Raw genomic sequence first — 16,852 nt, 5'->3', positions numbered from 1 at the left:
GGTAATTATTGCTGGCACTCATTGATTTGCAGCCGCTGGGGACTCGTAAAGGTCTGATTTATGTCACAGTGTGCCCGGATCCATCACTTACCCTGTGCAGCACAGGGAACCCACCCCGGGTTGTTGTTCAGGTGTTTTGGGTTGTCAAATTAAAATCAGATCAAACTGCAGTGAGAGGTGGTGCTGCTTGCTGCCCCGTGCCCCCATCCTGTCAGCAGCATCTTCTACATTCTGGAAAGATCCAGCACTGAAGCCCCAGCCTCAGGGAGTTCTTCCATGTGTTTCATTTGCAAACAGAAATTTAGATACAAGCTTTTGGAGCACAGGAAAGAAATTACTGTAAGACTTAGAATAGCAAATGAAATCATACATGTGAGCAACAATATGCTGCCAGCTTTCTCCTCCAGAAGGACATCAAGGGTCAGATCTCAACTCATTGCTTTCTCCCACACAATAAAACATAATTTTTACAGCTTCTCCTCGTTTCTCTTTGGCCAGCTCTCCCTCTCTCTGCTCACAGAATTGCTTTTTGTAGCATCGGGCTTTATAAAGCACGTCAGAGTCCTGGAGCAGCAGAACCGTGCATGACATTACCATAACATTATTCCTGTCTATTCAAACACCCAGCCTGGCCCAATTTACTTCACTTTTAACTTTCTTCCCCTCCTTAATAATAATCCTTTTATGAGCACGGAGGAACAATAACTCTCCTTATCGTCCCCTCTGCGCAGGGCAGCTCCTGGAGCCTGGCAGGCAGGAGCTGCTTTGCTCAAAACCAGGTTTGTTTTTTTTTTTTTTCCTGAGGAAGCTTTCAGGAGCTGCTGCATTGATAATTAACTCTATCCTCATCAGGGATCGCCTGCACCCCCTTTTATTTTCCTCCTAATTAAGGTGTTGCCCTGCAGGAGGGGAGGCACCTTTATACCCCCGCAGAGGAGGGATGTGTGGGGGTACAGCAGGGTTTGGGGGAGACTCTGCTCGTGATGCTGCAGAGTTGCCTAAAATCGTGCAAAACGCAGGGCAACACCCTAAAATCGCGTAAAACCGAGGGAAACGCCCCGAAACTGTGCAAAACCGGGGGAAACACCTTAAAACCGTGTGAAACCGAGGGAAACACCCGAACCCCGCGCCGAGCTGAGGGAGGCGCCCAGAGCATCCGCTGAGGATGGAGGGGAGGCAGCTGCAGCATCGCCGAAGCCTCCCTGCGGGGCTGGGGGCGGCGGAGCCCCCGGGACCCCGCGCGGGGGGAAGGGTGGTCGCAGCCCCTCTGTGGGGGGACTCCGTGGGGCTCGGCACCCCCGGGCCCTCGGGCTGAGGCGGGCACAGGCGGGGACAGCGGCGGAGCGCAGCGCGGAGCAGCAGTGGGCTCTCGTGGTGGAGCGATCCAACTGCACGGCGCGGGCACCGCCTCGGCAGCGCCGGCAGCTCCGCAAGGACACCCCGGGGATTCCTGGCGGTGGCGAGGGATGAGCCCAGCCCAGCCCAGGCGGGAGCGAGTGGCACTGCGCGGTCACCTTCAGCCGGCGGTGGTTTTAGGGAGATGAGCTCAGGGAGAGCCAGGACCAAGGGAAGGTCCCTCCACCCCTTGCAGAGCTCTGTACCTGGTGTGAGAGGGGGAATCACGTCCTTCGTCCCGAGAAAGGGCTCCCAGGAGCCTCCCAGGCCCCTGCAGGCAGCTGAGGACGGGGAAGGTTCTGGGCTCCCTTGTGCACCTCACACGCCTCATGCTCAGGGAGGGATTTGCTGTCCCACTGAAAAGGGAGTGACAATTCTAGAGGAGCAAAGGCTGTCTTTGAAGGTTGAAAATTCACAGAATCATGGAATATCCACAGCTGGAAGGGACCCACAGGAATCATCCTGTCCAGCTCGTGTCCCTGCACAGACACCCCGACAATCCCACCCTGTGCGTCCCTGGGAGCGATGTCCAAACCCTCCTGGAGCTCTGGCAGCCTCAGGCACTGGAAGGGGCTTTAAGGTCTGCCTGGAGCCTCCTCTTGTCCAGGCAAACATCCCCAGCTCTCAGCCTGTCTACATCAGGGAAAACTATTAGATTTGAAAAAGCCTCTTGGCTCTCATTTCAAGCCGCCCTCCGCTCCCTGCTGTGTCATGGCACAGCTCCTGGTCCCAGGCTAACACCGTGTCAGCCCAAAATGACAAAGTTTGAAGATCTCCAGCTGTGCAGTGGAGCTCAAAATAACCTGGTGGTGCTGCTCTCTGCCAGGTGATGGACAGGGAGGGTGGTGCCTCCAGCACAGCTCTGCACCCCTGGGAGCTCAGGGTGTGCCCGTGTCCTGCTCTGGAGCCTGGTTTGCACTCCTGCAAATGGCATTTCCTGACAGCATCGGGCAGGAGCTGAAGGAAGCATTGCACACAGTGAATGCATGAAGTGCTGCAAGAATTCAGTGTAGCTGAGGCTCCTTCTGAGCTTTAAATGAAAGGGTCCAGGTGCAGTCTAAACCTTAGCGGGGGAATGTTGTGTTCATAGCCACCACAGTGCCCGTGGAGGTCCTGAAGCACGCCGGGGTGTGAACAGGAAACAGGAGGAGACATGTTTTGTTTTTAGCACCAGATCTCATTTCCCTGCCTGTGCTTCTGGCAAGTCTCAGCTCGACCCGCTTTTTCTTTCCTATTTTCTTGCAGCGTTACTTTGTCCACCTCCCTCCGTGGCACTGATTTGCAGCTCAGCCATGCCTTTGCAGCATCTCCTGCCAGCTGGGGATGTTCCGATGGCTGGGGGTCACAGGTCTGGTCTGTAGGGATTTATTCCTGAAGAATCATAAATAATTCATGCAGGAGCTCCTCCAGCTCCTCGTGAGCAGGCCAGAGCTGTCACCAGTGCTGGGATGTGTACAGCCAGACTGGGGACAGTGCTCGGGGGGGTCACAGCCCGGTGACAGTGACTCCTCCTCCCAGCCTTTCCCTGAGCAAACTGGTGCTCAAAACCCCACCTGGCCCCCGTCTTTGGGGAGAACAATGAGTGTTTTGGAGGTTTGGAATCCTCCCAGCTGAGGGGTGGGGATGGCGGCAGGTGGGGTCTGGCAGGTGGGTGCTGGAGTCTGGGGGAATTCACCCCCTGTGGTGCCAGTGATGGGTTAAACACAGGCCACGTGGGGAGATCGGTTTGTTCTGCAGCTGGATGGGGAGGTGATGGGAGAAGGAAACGCACGCAGAGCTCCTCGGGGAATCCCCTCAGTCCTGGGGTATCACATTGATTTCCCTTCCCTTGAGAAGTTCCAGCGTGGTTCTTTGTTCCGCTCCATCCCCGTAAAGAAAAAGCATTTAAAAAACGGGAGCTGGAGGGATAACGGTACCCGCAGAAGGAAGTGGCCTTCCCACCTCCCCTCCCAAAATCGGGCACGGGCTGGGAGACATCCGCTTCTCCACCCGGAGCTCCGCGGGCAGCGGGAGCGAGCGGGATCATCCCTCCGGGAGAGCCCGGGGCTGCGCAGGAGGAAGCGCGAGCACAAAGCAGGGAAATGACCTGGCAAAGGTCACCTGGAGCTGGAGCCGAGCCCAGGAATAGCACCGGGGCTCCAGCCACCCGCCGTGGCACCGTCCCTTCCTCCCGCTGGGCTGAGGGGACAGCTCATGGCACTGGGATGGCTTTGGTTTCGCTCTTTGGGGCATCAAAATTCACCAGGACAAAGAAAAGTGATGACAGCAGGGATGCAGGAGCCTCACCTGGGAAAACCAGAGCGGTGAGGGGAGCTGGGAGGGATGGGAATAGGGTGTGGGGATGAAGGGTCATAAGGCTGGAAAAGCAGGAGTAGAGGGTGAGGTGGGCACAGGACACCAAAGGCTGCTGCAGGCTGCCTGGAAGGTGTGGGGACACCAGGATATTGTGGCCGGTGGGGCTCCAACCACGCCTTGATGATGCTCCATAATAGCCAAGGAAAAATTCCATGTGACCTTCCCTGTCCTGAACGCCTTCAGTCACCTGGAGACCAAAACAAACCCAGCATGGGGTCTGGGGGCTCCGCAGGCTCAGGAGGAATGGACTGACCACCCTCGGGCTGTGTGTGCACAGCTGGCCAGCTGTGGGGATACTGGTGCAACAGCTGGACACCCCGAAGGTGGGGGCTCGGGGTGAGGCGCTGAAATAAGACCAAGAAGGGATTTGATGGCTCAGGAGTGGTGCCGGGGAAATCAGTGCCGAGCCAAGCTGGGGTGGAGCACGTGCCAAGAGAGGGAGAGCCGGGACAGACGGATGCAGGGATGGGGAGAGGCCTGAACGGACACAGATCATGTCTGCCAGCACCTCCCTCCTTCCCTGTGCCCTCCCGGCTGTGTTTGATGTGGCCACGCTCGTGCTGATTCATCAGCTCATTTTGGTGTGTCCAGCTGGAACTGGTGACATCATCACCTTTGTGCTGGGAAAGGTGACTTGGGCACGTTGCCCTCCAAAGGCAGAGCGAAGAGCAGGGATTGCACTTGGATTTAGGCAAAATGAGAAAATCTGAGACGCAAAAGCGTGGGGAACAAGGCTTTGGGTCAGAGCAGGAGCAGGAATCCACCACCTCTTCCCGAAGCACCAGAGGTTTGTGGTGGGTGTGGGACCGCAGGATCCCACCTTCCGGGCAGCGTGCTCTGCAGGTGACAGCGGTGACGGTCCCCACGGGCTGGGATCGGAGGGCACTTCCACACCCCACGAGCCCCCACCCCGCCCGGCATTGCACCAGCCCGGTCCTCCCTTTTCCTGTAGGTGGGGTTTCCATAGGATGTCGGCCGCTCCATCCCGGGCCCGGCCAGCCGGCCGGTGGCTGCTGCGGGGACAGTCCCTCCGCTCCGGGCTGTCCCGGCCCGGGCAGCTCCCTCCCGGCTCCCGCGCCGTCCCCGGTGATGCCAGCGCGGGGGACGAGCGCCAGCCCCGCCTGGGATTTCCCCTCCTTTCCAAGCTCTGGCCGGAGCCCGCGGCACCCGGAGATGGGAGAGGATGCCGAGGCGCTGCGGTGGCCCTGAGGACTCTCCGGGGATGCGGTGGCGGGCGGGACAGCCCATGGCAGCGCGGCGGGGCCGCGGGGGCTCTGCCAGCGGCGTGCTGGGGCTGAGCCGCTCGGCGCTGCGGCTGCCGGCGCTGTGGTGGTGGTACCTGTTCCTGAGCGCCGATGCCCAGGAGGTGGCCACGTTCACGGTGCGGTACCGGGTGCTGGAGGAGGTGCCCCCGGGAACTGTCATAGGGAGCCTGGCCGAGCACTTCGAGGGCGGCGAGAGCGGCGAGGCGGCCGAGACCTTCCAGCTGATGGAGACCCCCGGGAGGTTCCCGCTGCACGTGGGCAGCGGGGACGGGGTGCTCAGCACGGCCGGGCGCGTGGACAGGGAGCAGCTGTGCCGCCACAGTGATCCCTGCTGGGTGTCCTTCGACGTGCTGGCCGCCCAGAACCCGGCCCTGATCCACGTGGAGGTTCAGGTGATGGACGTCAACGACAACGCGCCGCGGTTCCCCACGCCCGAGCTGGAGCTGGAGATCTCAGAGAGCGCGTCCCTGCGGACACGGATCCCGCTGGATCGAGCCCTGGATGCTGATGCTGGCCCCAACGCCCTCTGCTCCTACGCCCTCTCCCCCAGCGAGCACTTTGCCCTGGAGGTCGTCTCCAGCTCCGATGGGACGAGGCACGCGGAGCTCATCGTGGTGAAGGAAGTGGACCGGGAGCAGCACTCCTCCTTTGACCTCGTGCTGACGGCCACTGACCACGGGGAGCCACCAAAATCAGGTACTGCTCTGATTAAAGTCATTGTCCTCGACTCCAATGACAACAGCCCCGTGTTTGCACAGAGTTCCCTGACGGTGGAGGTTCAGGAGGACGCCCGGCCCGGGACCCTCCTGGTGACGGTCACGGCCACCGACCCCGACCAGGGTCCCAACGGGGAGATCGAGTACAGCCTGAGCAGGCACGCGCCCCCCGAGGTGCTCAGCACCTTCAGCATCAACGCCCGCACAGGCAGCGTCTTCCTGAGGCTCCCTCTAGACTACGAGGAGACCCACGCCTACGAGCTGGACGTGCAGGCGCGGGACCTGGGCGCCAACCCCATCCCGGCGCACTGCAAGGTCCTGGTCAAGGTCCTGGATGTCAATGACAACGCTCCCGACGTCCACGTCACCTGGGCCGCGCGGGTGCCCGTGCTGTCCGAGGCCCTGCCCAAGGACAGCTTCGTGGCCCTGGTGACGGCCAGCGACCCCGACTCGGGGAGCAACGGGCAAGTGCTCTGCTCCCTCAGCCAGGGCTCCGAGCACTTCAGGCTGAAGAGGACCAACAGCCACAGCTTCGCGCTGCTGACCAACGCCTCGCTGGACCGCGAGCGGCGCGCCGAGTACAACCTGACGCTGGTGGTGCGCGACATGGGGGCCCTGTCGCTGGCCGTGCTGAAACACCTCACCATCTGCATCAGCGACGTCAACGACAACGCCCCAGCCTTCGAGAAGGCTGCCTACGAGGCTGCTGTTGCTGAGAACAGCGAAGCACCAGCCTTCCTGCTCACCGTCCGTGCCACCGACCCCGACCTGGGCTTCAACGGGAAAGTCACCTACAGGATCCTGGACCCCTCTGCTTTGGGGTTGGTCTCAGTCGACCCCATCACTGGGGATATTTTTGCCCTCCAAGCTTTTGATTACGAGCAGGTGAAGAGCCTGGAGTTCCTGGTGACAGCAGAGGACGGTGGGCATCCCAAGCTGGCATCCAACATTTCCATCAGGCTGGCTGTGCTTGACCGGAACGACAACGCGCCCATCATCACCGCACCAGTGCTGGTGGGAGGGGTGGCCACGCTCTCCGTCCTGGTCAACGTAGACACTGGGTGCTGCTGGGTGGTCCCCGGGAACGGGAGCACGCAGGGGGCTGCGGCAGTGACCAATTCCACACTCGTGTCGTGCCCTGGCAGTCCCTTCCTCTTCACCATCGTGGCCAGGGATGCGGACTCCGGCATCAACGGGGCTCTCCGGTATGATCTGGTGGGTGGCGATGATGCCAGGCTCTTCATCCTGGACCCCCTCCTGGGGCAGGTGTCCCTCAACGCCAGCAATGCCAGCAGCCTGGCCGGCAGCCAGCGGGAGCTGCTGGTGCGGGTGAGCGACCAGGGGGACACCCCGCTGCACACCCTGGCCCGGCTCCGCTTGCTTTTCCGGCGTCACGGGGCCTTCTCCAAGATGTCAGCACAGGATCCCGGCTGGCCCAGCCTCTCCGTGGTGCTGCTGATCTGCCTGGCCGCTCTCCTGGGCGGCTGCCTGCTGCTGCTGGCGCTGACCCTGTCCCTGCGCAAGAAGGACAAGAAGGACGGCATGGCCTACAACTGCCGGCAGGCCGAGGACGCCCGCAGGCAGCAGCAGCTCAAGAAGCCGCACAGGCAGATCCAGAAGGCCGACATCCACCTGGTGCCGCTGCTGCGGGGCCGCCCCCGGGAGCCCGAGCCCCCCCGGCCCTGCCAGGAGGAGCCGCCGGGCACGGCCACCCCACAGGCTCCCCTCCACCTCACCCCCACTCTCTACAGGACCCTGAGAAACCAGAGGACACAAAAAGACTCGGAGGAGCAGCAGGGCGCCTTGGAGCTGCCCGTCCTGCAGCGCCGGCCCTGCCAGCCCCACAGAGCCAAGCACCCGGCCAAGGAGGCCGCGGGCCCGCCGGAGGCGCCGCCGCACAACAGGAGCTCGGCGAAGCCCCCCACGGGAGAGCCCCAGGTGCCGCCCGAGCAGCCCGCGGGGGCGGGGGGAGCCGGGCAGCCCCAGCCCCACCAGCAGATCCTCAGGAGCCTGGTCCGGCTGTCGCTGGTGGCCCTGGCAGAGCAGAGCCCGACCGGGGAGTTCGCCATGGAGTCGGCCCCAGTGCAGGTAGGAGCTGCTCCGGGCAGTGTGGACACCCCCAGCCCTTCCTTGCCCGCTCCCTGCCCGCCCGGGGGTGCTGGGAATGTGCGGCCTGATGATTCTTGGTCCCGGGCCCGGGCAGTGATGCCTCGGTAGCCTGCGAAGGCCGAACCACACCCCTCCTCCCCCGGCAGGGTCGCCCCACCAGGACCCGCAGGAGCGGAGCTGTCCCAGGGAGAAGGGAACAATCCCACGGGCAGGGAACAGCAGGAGGGGTGCGGGGGAAGCTCGGGCCCAGGTGGGTTGCCCAGGGCTTGTTTTTCCCCCGGTGTGGGGATGCTGAGCCATCTGCAGGAGGCGGAAATGCTATAAAAAGGCCGGGGGGCTCGGAGGGACGTCCTGGCAGGAAGCAGCTTGAGTGGCCAGCCCGGGGCTCAACAGGCTTTTCCTGCCTTGCAGCAAATCTCCCAGCTGCTCTCCCTGCTGCACCAGGGCCAATTCCAGCCCAAAACAAACTACAGGGGAAACAAGTACACGGCCAAGAACGGCAGCAGGTAAGGCTGGCTCCCAGCACTTCCTTCCCCACGCCCCCTTCCCCTGCTCCAGCCCCACCAGTTCAGAACCTCCGAGAGCAGCAGACGCTGGGACAGACACACAAGGGAAAGCCTCATCCCCTGAGATTGGAGGATCTCCCTTCAGGGGCTGGTCGTGCTCCTCTGGTCCTGGCTCCCAGTGGTATTCAGCTGCTCTTTGCCTCCTTCCTTGGGGCACCTTTGGCGGGTCCCTCCATACTCACCTGAGCTCCTCCATGGCCATGGACCATCCCTTGCCAAGAACTTCGATGGTTCTGAGTGCTCGGGAGCACAGAGGGGCCCAGCTCTGGAGGCAGCAGCACAAGGATGAATGTTCTTCTGGCTTTGGACACTTAGTGCCTGTCAACACGACTTTGGGACACCTGACCCTGTGCCAGGGGGCAGATGAGTGAGGAACTGCAGCAGGGCTGGAAACACTGAGATATCCCAGCTGTGTGCCAAAGATACCCCCAAACTTCACGGTGTTCCCATTAAATTATGCTGTGTGCTCTGGGTGCACACTCCTGAGGATGCTGAGTGGTCACTGCCTGGCCACGTCCCCCTGTCCCCACCTGGCCAGGCCAAGGGCAGACACAGCTTTCTCCTCCTTACTCACCTGCAGAGGATGGAGAGGGAAGGAGAGCAGCTCCAGGGTACGTGAGGTGCTCCTCACCTGGTTCCGCAGGAGGGAAGCTCCTCCGAATCCACAGGGAGGAGCCAGCAGGTCCCTGTTTGCTCAGGATATGCCCCTGGATCCCTGGAAATGTTCCAGACCACCTTAGACAGGGCTTGGAGCAACCTGGGATTGTGGAGGGTGTCCCTGCCCATGGCAGGGGGTAGAATGGGATGGGCTTTAAGGCCCCTTCCAACCCTCCTGTGGTTCTAGGATCTTGCTGCAGAAGGACAAAAATCCTTTCAGGCAAGAAATGTGGAGCAAACCCCCAAAACTCAGTAATTGACGGGCACTCAAAATGCCTTCGATTCTGAGAGTGATGCCTGGGGAATGTGCCCACAGCCCCTCTCTGGGGCATTTGGGGAGATAAGAGACCCTTCCGAGGGCTCCTTGGGGCAGGGCTGTGCTGGGCGCTGAAGTGACCTGGCTGTTGTGACCCCTGGCAGGGCTGCAGGGCTGGACACGGGGCTGGACACGGGGCTGGACACGGGGCTGGACACGGACTGCCTGAGCACCAAGGACAGCGGGCACGGCGAGAGCGAGGCCGGGGACCGCGACTGCGACAGCGCCTTCGAGCTCTCCGTGCAGCAGCTTGTGGGAGAGGAGCTGGAGACCCTCCTGGAGCCACAGGCAGGTGAGGTGACCTCCCTGCAGGGACAGGGTGGGGCTGGGGGGGGCTCCAGCAGCAGGATCTCCTCAGGTAACCCACACTAACCCCCATGCAGCAGCCAGGGCACATCACAGCTCCTGGAGTGCCTCTGGCAGGGGCAGTGCTTGGGGCAGCGTGTCTGGACCATCGCTGGCTTTTGGTACCAGGCCCAGCGACTTGCTGAGCTTCGTGTTGGGTTTTCCATGTGTTTATGGCTGCTCTTCCCTCCCATGGACGTGTCTGCTGTGGTTTAGGGTTTAGTGATGTGTGAGCTTGGCCTCTGTCGTTGCTGAGGGGTGAGGCCCATTTCACAGTGCAGCTGGTTAGCTGCTTCCCACGCTGGCCTGAGCCCTCCCTTCGTGGTCTCATGGCCCATGAAGAATAAGAAAGGCAAACACTTGTCCTTGTCAAACCTCTCAAGATGTTTCCTACCCTCAGAGCCCCAATGGCTCCTCTTTCTTCTCCTGTGACCAACCTGCTGCTAATTTTATATTTTGTGAGATGTGTGACCAGACTCGTGTGCAGTGTTTAGGATCCACTGGGGGTACGGGGAACTTTTCTGGTTTGTTCCTCATCCCTGTCCTGCCCAAGCTCCACAGTGAGCCCTGTTTGTTGTGACTCCCAAATCCCTCCTCTGCGTGGAGGGAGAGCCATCAACACATGACAGGTTGTTGTTCCCTGGCGCAATTATCTGACAGTTGGAGACACAGAAATTCACCAGCCACGTTTTATTCATGGCACTCAGCATTATCAGGTCCTTCAGCAACCCTCTGCTTTTGGGTGTTTTAGTAGAGTCAACACTAACACTGTCCCCTTTCCATATCATTTATCACTGTGTTGAGCAGATACTCTGGGACTCTGCTAATGACCTCCCTTGGTGAGGAAGATTAATTATGCCTACCCTCACTTCCCAGCTTTTAACACATATTAGTCCCTATGGAACCTGGCTGTAAATTCAGGCACGGCTCAGGTCTCCTGCAAGCCTGGCTGGTGCTGTTCCACCAGCTCAGATGACCTCTGCCTTCACTGAACTGAATTCTGGAATAGTTTGGGTTGAAAGAGACCTTAAAGTTCATCCCATTCCACACCCTACCATGGCAGGGACACCTCCCACTGTCCCAGGCTGCTCCAGCCCCAGTGTCCAACCTGGCCTTGGGCACTGCCACGGATCCAGGGGCAGCCACAGCTGCTCTGGGCACCCTGTGCCAGGCCCTGCCCACCCTGCCAGGGAACAATTCCTGCCCAATCTCCCATCCAGCCCTGCCCTCTGGCAGTGGGAGCCATTCCCTGTGTCCTGGCACTCCAGACCCTTGTCCAAAGTCATCCAGGACTCTTCATCCAGCCTTTCCGAAATTCCAGAGCGCAATTCCCCGTGTGACAATGTCAGGTGGTTCCTCTGGGAGCAGCGGCTCCCTGGCTCTCTCTGCTGAGCCTTGCACAGAAGGATTTCTCTGAATCTGCCTGGGCTGGATTCACCTTCACGCACTTAAAAACTCCTGTCACCATTCCCACCTCCCCTCCCTCTGATCCCGCATTCATTTGAAGCAGTAGTTAATGAACAGCAGCTAATAAACCAGGCAATTTCATATCTGAGTTCCTCTGGCACTCCGGGGTGAATACCATCTGGGCCTGACATTTTCTACATGTTCCTTTTATTGATTTGTTCTAAAAATCTCCTCTCTTGGCATTTCAATTTGAAAGAGTTGGGCTGACTCATGTCCTGTAGCAGAAATTTCATTGTGGAGCCTCTGTGCTCCTCCACAGAAGAGAAACTCATTGAGCTTTGCTGCTGGGGTGGTTTGTGTTCCAGGGCTGGGCATTTTTGGTGCTCCTCCTTAGGGACAGAACCTGCTACTTCTCCCCCTTTGCCTCCCTGCTCTTTTATTCCAGTAAGGAGCAAACGAAGGAAAGGCTGAGACCTAAAATTTCCTGGGATTCCAAGGTCCTGCAGCCAAGAGCAGGGAGCAAAGAGGAGCCCAGCTGCATCCCAGGTGCACTGACATGCCCTCATCCCAGAAAAGGGACTGGTGGAGCTGCCCAGCAGCTCTGGGTCCAGTCCTGCCCACACAGGGATAGAAAATCTGGGCTATGGTGAGGCTGATCCATGAAGCTCCATCTCCTGTGATTCTTGGATCTGACAGGGGAAAAACCCTTTTGGCCAAAGTCCTGGAATTCCATAGGATCATTAGGGCTGGAAAAGCCCTCCCAGACCATCGTTCTCCAGCACTGACCTGTGTCCCCAGTGCCACATCCCCACTCCTGGAATGACGATTCCACCACTTCCCTGGGCAGCCTGCTCCATGCCAGCAGGGAATGCTGAGGCTTTGTGGATCCCTGCTGGCCATGGCCAAAGAGGCTGCTCTGTTCCAGACCTTCCCAACCTTCCCCAGGAGCCCAGACCTTCCAAACCTTCCCCAGGAGCCCAGACCTTCCCAACCTTCCCCAGGAGCCCAGACCTGCCAAACCCCCCCCAGGAGCACAGACCTTCCAAACCTTCCCCAGGAGCACAGACCTGCCAAACCTTCCCCAGGAGCCCAGACCTGCCAAAGCTTCCCCAGGAGCCCAGATCTGCCAAACCTTCCCCAGGAGCCCAGACCTGCCAAACCTTCCCCAGGAGCCCAGACCTTCCCAACCTTCCCCAGGAGCCCAGATCTGCCAAACCTTCCCCAGGAGCCCAGACCTTCCAAACCTTCCCCAGGAGCACAGACCTTCCCAACCTTCCCCAGGATCCCAGATCTGCCAAACCTTCCCCAGGAGCCCAGACCTGCCAAACCTTCCCCAGGATCCCAGACCTGCCAAACCTTCCCCAGGAGCCCAGACCTGCCAAACCTTCCCCAGGAGCCCAGACCTTCCCAACCTTCCCCAGGAGCCCAGACCTTCCCAACCTTCCCCAGGATCCCAGACCTGCCAAACCTTCCCCAGGAGCCCAGACCTGCCAAACCTTCCCCAGGAGCCCAGACCTTCCCAACCTTCCCCAGGAGCCCAGACCTTCCCAACCTTCCCCAGGATCCCAGACCTGCCAAACCTTCCCCAGGAGCACAGACCTTCCCAACCTTCCCCAGGAGCCCAGATCTGCCAAACCTTCCCCAGGAGCCCAGATCTGCCAAACCTTCCCCAGGAGCCCAGATCTGCCAAACCATCCCCAGGAGCCCAGACCTGCCAAACCTTCCCCAGGAGCCCAGACCTGCCAAACCTTCCCCAGGATCCCAGACCTTCCAAACCTTCCCCAGGAGCACAGACCTTCCCAACCTTCCCCAGGAGCCCAGACCTTCCCAACCTTCCCCAGGAGCCCAGATCTGCCAAACCTTCCCCAGGAGCCCAGATCTGCCAAACCATCCCCAGGAGCCCAGACCTGCCAAACCTTCCCCAGGAGCCCAGACCTGCCAAACCTTCCCCAGGAGCCCAGACCTTCCCAACCTTCCCCAGGAGCCCAGACCTTCCCAACCTTCCCCAGGAGCACAGACCTTCCCAACCTTCCCCGGGAGCCCAGACCTTCCAAACCTTCCCCAGGATCCCAGACCTGCCAAACCTTCCCCAGGAGCACAGACCTTCCCAACCTTCCCCGGGAGCCCAGACCTTCCAAACCTTCCCCAGGATCCCAGACCTGCCAAACCTTCCCCAGAAGCACAGACCTTCCAAACCTTCCCCAGGAGCCCAGACCTTCCCTCAAAGGCGGCCGAATGCCGGGCTCCTTCCTCCTCTCCCAAACACAAACAGAGCCCTGGACTTGCATCCTGAGAGGGAGGAAGGAAGCACTGCTGGTGCTCAGGAGCATCCTAACAGCTGGCTGAGGCTGGCTGGGCCTTTGTGCTGTTCCCAGCGGGGGAACTGCAATCCCAGGCAGCTCTGGGATTGTTGATGCTGCGGGATGAACTCCCAGCACCGTCTGTTAGCTCGGATCCCCCAGCAGCCCAGCACAGCACTCCCAGCAGCAGATGAGAGATAGAACTTTATGGATGATAAAAACAACCCCTGCTCCCCAAACACCATTAAAACAAGGCAGTAAAGAGTTATTGGTCAAATTAAACATACCTAATTATGAGGGTTTCATGGCCACAGGACTGTCAGCCCAGCTCTCCCTGCAGACAGCACACCAGTTGTGCCCTGCTCCAGAGCTGAGGCAGCCAAATATTCAGGGAATGAGGTGGCTTCTTGCAGACTGGGGAGGAGAAAGCTGCATGTTTTACAGCAAAACCTGCAGCACACTCGGGTGATGTCTCAAGGAAGTCACTGCGACTCAAATACTGAGATGGGAAACTCTGGATGTGAAGCACACAGAAGAATTTTGGTGCTCCAGCTGAAACAAAAATCTAAGGGATGTAACCTGCCCTTCTCAGGTTGCCAGGCTGGAGTCCCAGCTCTCGCCCCAGCCCACCCAGGGCAGTTGTTTCTGGAGAAAAGGAGCAATTGCTTGGCTGGCTGAGGAAGGAGCATTGTCTCAGTCACTGACTGCAGATCCCAGCTGGGGCAGGGCATTGATCACCCTCTGGAATCAGCAGGATAAGAGCATTGGGATGGGGACCCTCCTTTCAGCTGCCACTTTTTATGTCAGAGCCACACAATTATTATTACAGTGACACCAGCCCTTGCCACCCTGGGACTGCTGGGTTTTGTTACCAGTGAGGTTCTGCTGCACTCAGCACCTTTCCTGAACCGAGTGGTTGCTCTGAACTCCCCTGAGGTTCTTGGTTGTGCTTTGGGAAGGAACAATGAGGGGCTGGAATGCAGCCTCTGTGCACCACAGCACGGACTCTTGTTTACCAGCTACCTCAGAAAACAAGAATCCCTGTTCCCCTTCCTGCTGTCTGACGAGGAAGCTATTCCAGGCTCTCCCTGCTATGGGGTCCTTCCTTTATTTTCCAGGAGATGTTTATTCATGGACAGCTATAATCACTTCTTCTCTTGCCAACACTATTTTAAGCGTAAAGATTTCCTCTGCTGGTGCTTATGTCCTCAAAATAATGACAGGTTGCAGTCAGATCCCTGGAGAGCACTTGCTTCCTTAGGAGCAGCAACCCCCAGCTCTTGGGGTCTCCATTGTGTCAGTCTGGATCACTCCTGGTTTCATCTCCAGTTTTCCCCGCTGGTGTCGTTTAGCTCCCTCTTCCATAGATGGGTAATCAGATTTGTGTGTAATTCCCGTGCTCAGACCCAGTAAGAGCCCTGGCTGTGCCTCCCTGCCAGCAGGGAACACCCTGACCAATCCTCTGTGCGATTCCTGTTGCCCATTTTGGGCCACAATCAAATTACCGGTGCACTAACGAGCCTGCCCCAGCCCCCAGCTCAGGCTCCCCCTGCTCCTCAGCTGTTTCCAATCGAGGAACAACTACTTTAGAGCTCAATTGTTCGGTCCCAGTCTCCAGCCATCCAGCTGTGCATTTTATAATCCAGAATTTCATTCTGGTATTATTGTTTTCACAATAACCCACTTCTTTTCGGTCTCAATCTGCCTCCTTAGCAGCCAATTCCCACCCTGGGGTGATCCTGAAGGGAAGTCCACTATCTTTGTGTCCAATGCTTCCCCCTGGAAAGCTTTTCATTGTCTGCGCCCCTTCAGCCAGCCCTAAACCCTCCCTCTCTCAGGCTTTGCTAACAATATAGCAAAGCGCCAATTGAGACCGAAACAAATGAGAACGCACGGTGATTCTAATGGTTATTATATTAAAAACAAAACCAAACCCCCAATAGTTTCAAACCAGTTCTATTTTGCTTGGCTTTTTTTAGCTGCTGGTTTGCATGGCGCCGCTGGTGATGTGTTTACAATCGTTCCTCTCAGCTGATTTTAGATATTTTCATTTATCGATATTTTTATTAATTCCACCCCCCCCATTTTCTGCTATGCTGTCCCTCCCCAGAGCTGGCCCTCAAGAGGCTGACAGCCGCAGACCCGGCGTGGGTGGCCCGGCTGTCCCTGCCCCTCACCAGCAGCTACAAGGACAACATCTTCTCCCCCGACTCGCCGCGCTCCCCCGAGGACGAGGAAGCCGCGAGGCAGGAGAAACCAAGGACCTTTGAGACCTTTGGCAAAGGCGCCGGGGCTGAGGCCGGCGGCAGCGGGACGAGGCTGGCCAGCACCTTCCTGTCGGAGATGAGCACCCTGTTTGAGATGATCCTGTCCCAGAAGGCGCAGGTGCACAGCGAGGCGGGCGCGGGGCTGCTGCGGCAGCTGTCGGCCCGCGGGCGCAGCCTCGGCCTGGGGGACGCTGCTGCGGCGCTCTAGCGGCTCGGTGGCCGTGGCAGGCAGAGAACGGTCAGAGATTTGGGGTGCCCAGCCCTATCCCCAGCCCCGGCAGGGTCACTGCACCACCCACGCCCGGACAGGCGGATTTCTTCCTTTGCCTCGCCCCACCCCATTTCTCCACAAGTGATTTCACCTTTCGTTCCCCTCCACCTGCCTGTCCTTGCCTTCCTCCTCTCCCAGCCTGCTCCCCCGGCGCTCTGCCAGCCTCCAGCAGCACAAGGACCCTCTCCTCCCAGGACAGGCCCAGCAAGGGGGTTGTGAGAACAGCCAGGGCGCAGTGAGATCCATCCGTGTGATCACAGCCTGTGAAAATACCTGTCACGGACACTGCTGCAGCTGGGCTCTGGGGCTTCAGTTATTTAAATAAAACTGTTTTTTTCTAACTCTACCCTCTCTGTCAGCAGTGCAGCTGACATAATATATGTGCAGAAAGCCTCAAGTGGCAGCTGGGCAGGGGGAGACGTGCCTGTTGTCTCCCATGGGTCCTTCCAGCTTCCGTGGTTCTGCCACTGGGAACCTGGCATTTTGTAAAAGCCTCCAAATCAGCACTGGCATCTCTCCTATGGCTGCTCCAAGAGCCCACAGCTTCCTTTTCCAAAAGGGCTGGATGTGGCACTCAGTGCTCTGGGCTGTGTGGCAAGGTGGGGATCAATCACAGGTAGGACTCGATGATCTCAGAGGTCTTTTCCAACCTTAATGATTCCATTCTATTCCGTTCTCTCCTCTGAGGCCATGGGATTTTGGAGCATGGTTCTTATCCAAAAGCAGACACCAGATGGCTGGAGTCTGCCAAAGGTAACCTGGGAAAAGGGAAGTGTGAAAACACTGTTTTGAAATATTCAGTCATAAGCTTCACCCTTTTTATGGGTTTTCACTTTGATCTGTCTGTCTGGGAGCTGTAAGACAGTTTTGGGATAATAGCACG

The 16,852-nt window shown here is 58.8% G+C and overlaps 1 protein-coding gene across 1 annotated transcript; it reads left to right on the top strand.

The window, feature by feature from the left end:
• Positions 1-4,933: 4,933 nt before the first annotated feature.
• Positions 4,934-16,513, top strand: PCDH12 (protocadherin 12). The gene is made up of 4 exons (XM_040078074.1): positions 4,934-7,819; positions 8,252-8,346; positions 9,484-9,671; positions 15,542-16,513. Exons 1-4 carry the CDS (start codon positions 4,934-4,936, stop codon positions 15,904-15,906), a joined length of 3,534 nt encoding a protein of 1,177 aa, XP_039934008.1. The 3' UTR covers positions 15,907-16,513.
• The last annotated feature ends 339 nt before the right edge of the window (positions 16,514-16,852 follow it).

Source organism: Hirundo rustica, chromosome 14 (assembly GCF_015227805.2).
Source record: "Hirundo rustica isolate bHirRus1 chromosome 14, bHirRus1.pri.v3, whole genome shotgun sequence".
NCBI classification, from domain to species: Eukaryota; Metazoa; Chordata; class Aves; order Passeriformes; family Hirundinidae; genus Hirundo; species Hirundo rustica.
Note: the sequence above shows the minus strand (reverse complement) of the source record. Positions and strands in the feature narration are given on the sequence as shown.

Excerpts from the sequence above, each read along its gene's own strand:
- PCDH12 (XM_040078074.1), top strand. The coding sequence starts at position 4,934 with ATGCCGAGGCGCTGCGGTGGCCCTGAGGACTCTCCGGGGATGCGGTGG. Across the intron at positions 7,820-8,251 it reads TGGAGTCGGCCCCAGTGCAG|CAAATCTCCCAGCTGCTCTC; the intron begins GTAGGAGCTGCT and ends CCTGCCTTGCAG. Across the intron at positions 9,672-15,541 it reads CCTCCTGGAGCCACAGGCAG|AGCTGGCCCTCAAGAGGCTG; the intron begins GTGAGGTGACCT and ends GTCCCTCCCCAG.